The following is a 3,579-nucleotide window of genomic DNA, read 5'->3' on the forward strand; positions in this document are numbered from 1 at the left end:
AGAACATACCTACGATTGCTCTGTCCCGACGCAGCAAACTGCTAGACCGTCAGGCCAAGGATCCGCACGTTAGTGTCTAGAAACTGGAGGATGTTATTGCCGACCTCAACAAGTTCAAGAAGGTCGAGCCGCACGAGATTGTGCACGTGATTGGACTTCTTATTGCTAGATCTATAGCGCCTATCCGCGATAGCCTCGCTAACCATTGGAGTACTGAAGAAGACGGAGCGGTCCCTCGTGGAACTTTTTTGCGCTTCATGAAGCGAGATCGCTTCGAAGCCATCATGCAGTTCCTGCATTTTAACAACAACGAGGGGAACGGAGCACACGAAGACAAAGCTCGGAAAATTTGACCAGTTATGCATGCTGTGGAAAAAACCTTTTGGCGTAGATATCGGCTGGGTAGAGTTGTGTCTTTCGACGAAGGCATGATGCCCAATTGCAGCAAGTACAACCCGATGCAAGTGTTCATGCCTGACAAGCCCAGCAAGTACGGAACAAAATTTTACATGACGTGCTGTGCAGAGACAGCATATTGCTTAAGGTATGCAAACACTGCTCTATTGGTTAACGTTTATATTCTGGATCCTACAGAACTACGGACTCATACTAATGGTATTCTGTATTTGATCTACTGCGGTGCTGAAAAACACAAGAGTAAGAAACAATCTCATGACACCTTGGGTTTGGGCCCCCAATCTGTCATTCGGAACCTGTCAAAGGCGCTGGTTGGGCAGCCTGTGAAGCATTGAATTGGCACGGATAGTTTCTATTCGTCGGTGGCGCTCAGGCTGAGGCTCCTGAGTATGGGTCTGTATCATGTAGGCACAGCACGAGTTGACCGGCTGGGTTGGTGCCCAATCCACTTCACTCAAAAAAACGAGACCAAAACGAATCCCAAGAGGAACGTACCGGATTGCGCAGTCTCGTGAGCACCTAAACAGCTAGTTGCGTTGAGCTGGATGGACTCGAAGCCAGTCAACATGCTGGCCACCGGATGCAGCACGCATCTCACAGGCGTGCAGCGCACCGAGAAGGATGGAACGCGAAGCACAGTACCGTGTCCACAGCTGGTCGTGGACTACGGAATAGGCATGGGGGGCGTGGATGTCCACAATCAGCTGCGGCTGCAGAGGTACAGCATTCAGAAGGCCATATCGCTGCGCAAGTACTACAGGCAGCTGTTCCTGTGCATTGTGGACATGGCCCTGGTAAATGGGTACATTATTCGCTGTATCACGACAAAAAGACACCGCAAGAATCCACCTCCGCACGCTGAATATCTACGCCGCTTACACACGCATCTACTCGGCCGCCGTACGATCAACTATTAGACGCACATGAACGCTGACGACCTGATTTCTGTACCCGTCCCAAGGCAGCAGCACACGTTAGTCAACACAGACGATTTCTATTCATCAAGCAAGCAACACAAGCGTCGGCAGTACCTGTGTAAAGTGTGTTCCGCTTTTGCGACCAAGAACAAAAAGTCTTTTGAGACAATTTACCATTGCCAGGACTGCAAATACATCTTTGGTGGTCGCGTTGCACTTCGCGACGACATCCGCCGAAAGGAGGAAGGCAACACGAAAACCTGCTACGAGGTTTGGCACGAACTCTGGAACGACGGCAAGAGCATCCCGCCAGGGCTAAAAAAGAAAATCAGGTTGCGTAAGCGTAAGAGGGAGGAGAACTAGCGTGCGAGGGTAAGTATAGGAAGGATAAATGACGGAACGGTCACTCACTAATCTCACTTTCCATTCTGCTTCCTACTACGCACCTTTACCTTTCAACAGGTTTTGAGCCCAGATGCCAACGGAGACCGACCGCGCAAGGGCCGCCTCCGTCGATGGAGCGGAGAGCACCGCCGACGCCCGCGCAAGGGGAGACGGCGACCACGGAACAGGACGAGGCGTCGGAGCTGCTGAGGCTGCTCCGCGGCGTCGCCGGCCGACTGGACAAGCTGGAGGAGTCCCAGGTGAAGCTCGAGAAGCGTTTGAGACGCCCAAACAAGACCCGAAGTCCATGGTGGACACGAGCCTCTTCGCGTCGGCCCTGGGACGCGGGTCGAGGATGCACATCGACTCATTGAGCGGCACGCCGCAGACGCAGGCCCCTCGCCGGCCGACAGTTCACCCGCAGTATTTCGGGCTGCGACACGCGGATGTCGGGGTCCACGAGACGGGCATGTCTGAGCTGCAAAGGCTCTTCGCGGAGGAGCACGCCGCCCAGGCAAATAAAGAAGCACAGCAACCGCCTGCGGCGCCGGTACCAGCTCAAGCACAAGCCACGCCTGTGCAGAATCAGGGCTGGGCGTTCCGATACCCGGACGCCCGTCAAAAGAAGCTTGCGATCCGCCCGTTCGACGGCAAGGAGCTGTACGTCGGGCTGGGCTCCGGCTTCCTGGACTGGGGCACAAGATTCGAGCGGCAGGTGGCGCTCGGGCAGTCGGCGTGCGGCTTCGCGTGGTCTGAGGACGTGAAAGTAGACCTTCTCGGCCACTACCTGTATGGTACGGCCGAGAGGTACTACAACAAGCAGGTGGACACGTGGTGGAAGCCAGTTGCCCACATTGCAGTACGTCATGGAACGGATGTTGGACGCGTTCAAGACAAACATTACCCCCGCCCAAGCCATGAAGCTGTTCACGGCGCCGAAGGACACAAGAGATCGTGGCCCGAGCACTACATGTACCTCGTGGCCATCTCCGAGACCACGGGGGGCGGCGCCGACTACTTGGTGCTGAACAACATCGTTCAGTACGCCTCCGCAGAACTACGTACGGTGTTGATGGCCAAGGTGGACCAGTTGCGTACCGATTTCCTGCAGCACGCCGAGGAGCTCGCACACTTCGCGCAGTCGTGGGAGACCGACGCGACCAAGCAGAAGTCGCTGGGCCGCGAGACGGTCAACGTGGTGAAGGACCACACCAAACAGCGCAAGGAGACACGGAGCTGCCACGAGTGTGGCCGTGTCGGACATCTACGGGCAGCGTGTCCAGACCTCAAGAAGCCAGGGGACATCACGCTGGCCGTCGGCGAGCACACCAGCGACACTACCGACCTGTGGATCCTAGACAGTGGTTCTAGTCGTCACCTCGTGAATGATGAGTCGTTCCTCGAGGACGTGGAGGAGTGCAGCGACGAGTGCGTGCAACCCTACGGTGAGCCGTTACACATCACCAAGCGCGGCAATGTGCTGCTGTGCGTCACAGCGTGCGGTGAGGAGCAAATGGTGGAGCTCACTAACGTCTACTTTGCGAAGAACGTGGTGCACAACCTGATCTCCTACGGGATGATCGACAAGCGAGGCTTCGAGCTGACTCACCGTGCCGGAAGACGCGTCGTAGCGGCCAAGAACGGCGGACGCGTGGCGTTTGACGTCGAGATGCGGAGCAACGTCTTGGTCGTGCCTGCCGTGGTGGAGCCGAGGCGCGAGCTGCCATCGAACGTGATCATGGCTGCTTTAAGCCGGGAGCTCACGGAGTCTGCAGAGGTGCCAAGGGACGTGCAGCAGGGCACACTGCTGAATTTCACAAGCGTCTGGCCCACCTCAACTACGACGTGGTGGAGCTGCTGC

At 56.3% G+C, this 3,579-nt stretch overlaps 1 protein-coding gene across 1 annotated transcript; it reads left to right on the forward strand.

The window, feature by feature from the left end:
* Window positions 1-2,025: 2,025 nt before the first annotated feature.
* PITG_21199 (uncharacterized protein) lies at window positions 2,026-2,746 on the forward strand (the record flags this gene model as incomplete). Its single annotated transcript, XM_002894961.1, has 5 exons — window positions 2,026-2,141; window positions 2,182-2,433; window positions 2,489-2,507; window positions 2,564-2,604; window positions 2,668-2,746. 5 exons carry the CDS (start codon window positions 2,026-2,028, stop codon window positions 2,744-2,746), a joined length of 507 nt encoding a protein of 168 aa, XP_002895007.1.
* Between the last annotated feature and the right edge of the window lie 833 nt (window positions 2,747-3,579).

This window comes from Phytophthora infestans, genomic scaffold (genome assembly GCF_000142945.1).
Source record: "Phytophthora infestans T30-4 supercont1.320 genomic scaffold, whole genome shotgun sequence".
Lineage (NCBI taxonomy): Eukaryota > Oomycota > Peronosporomycetes > Peronosporales > Peronosporaceae > Phytophthora > Phytophthora infestans.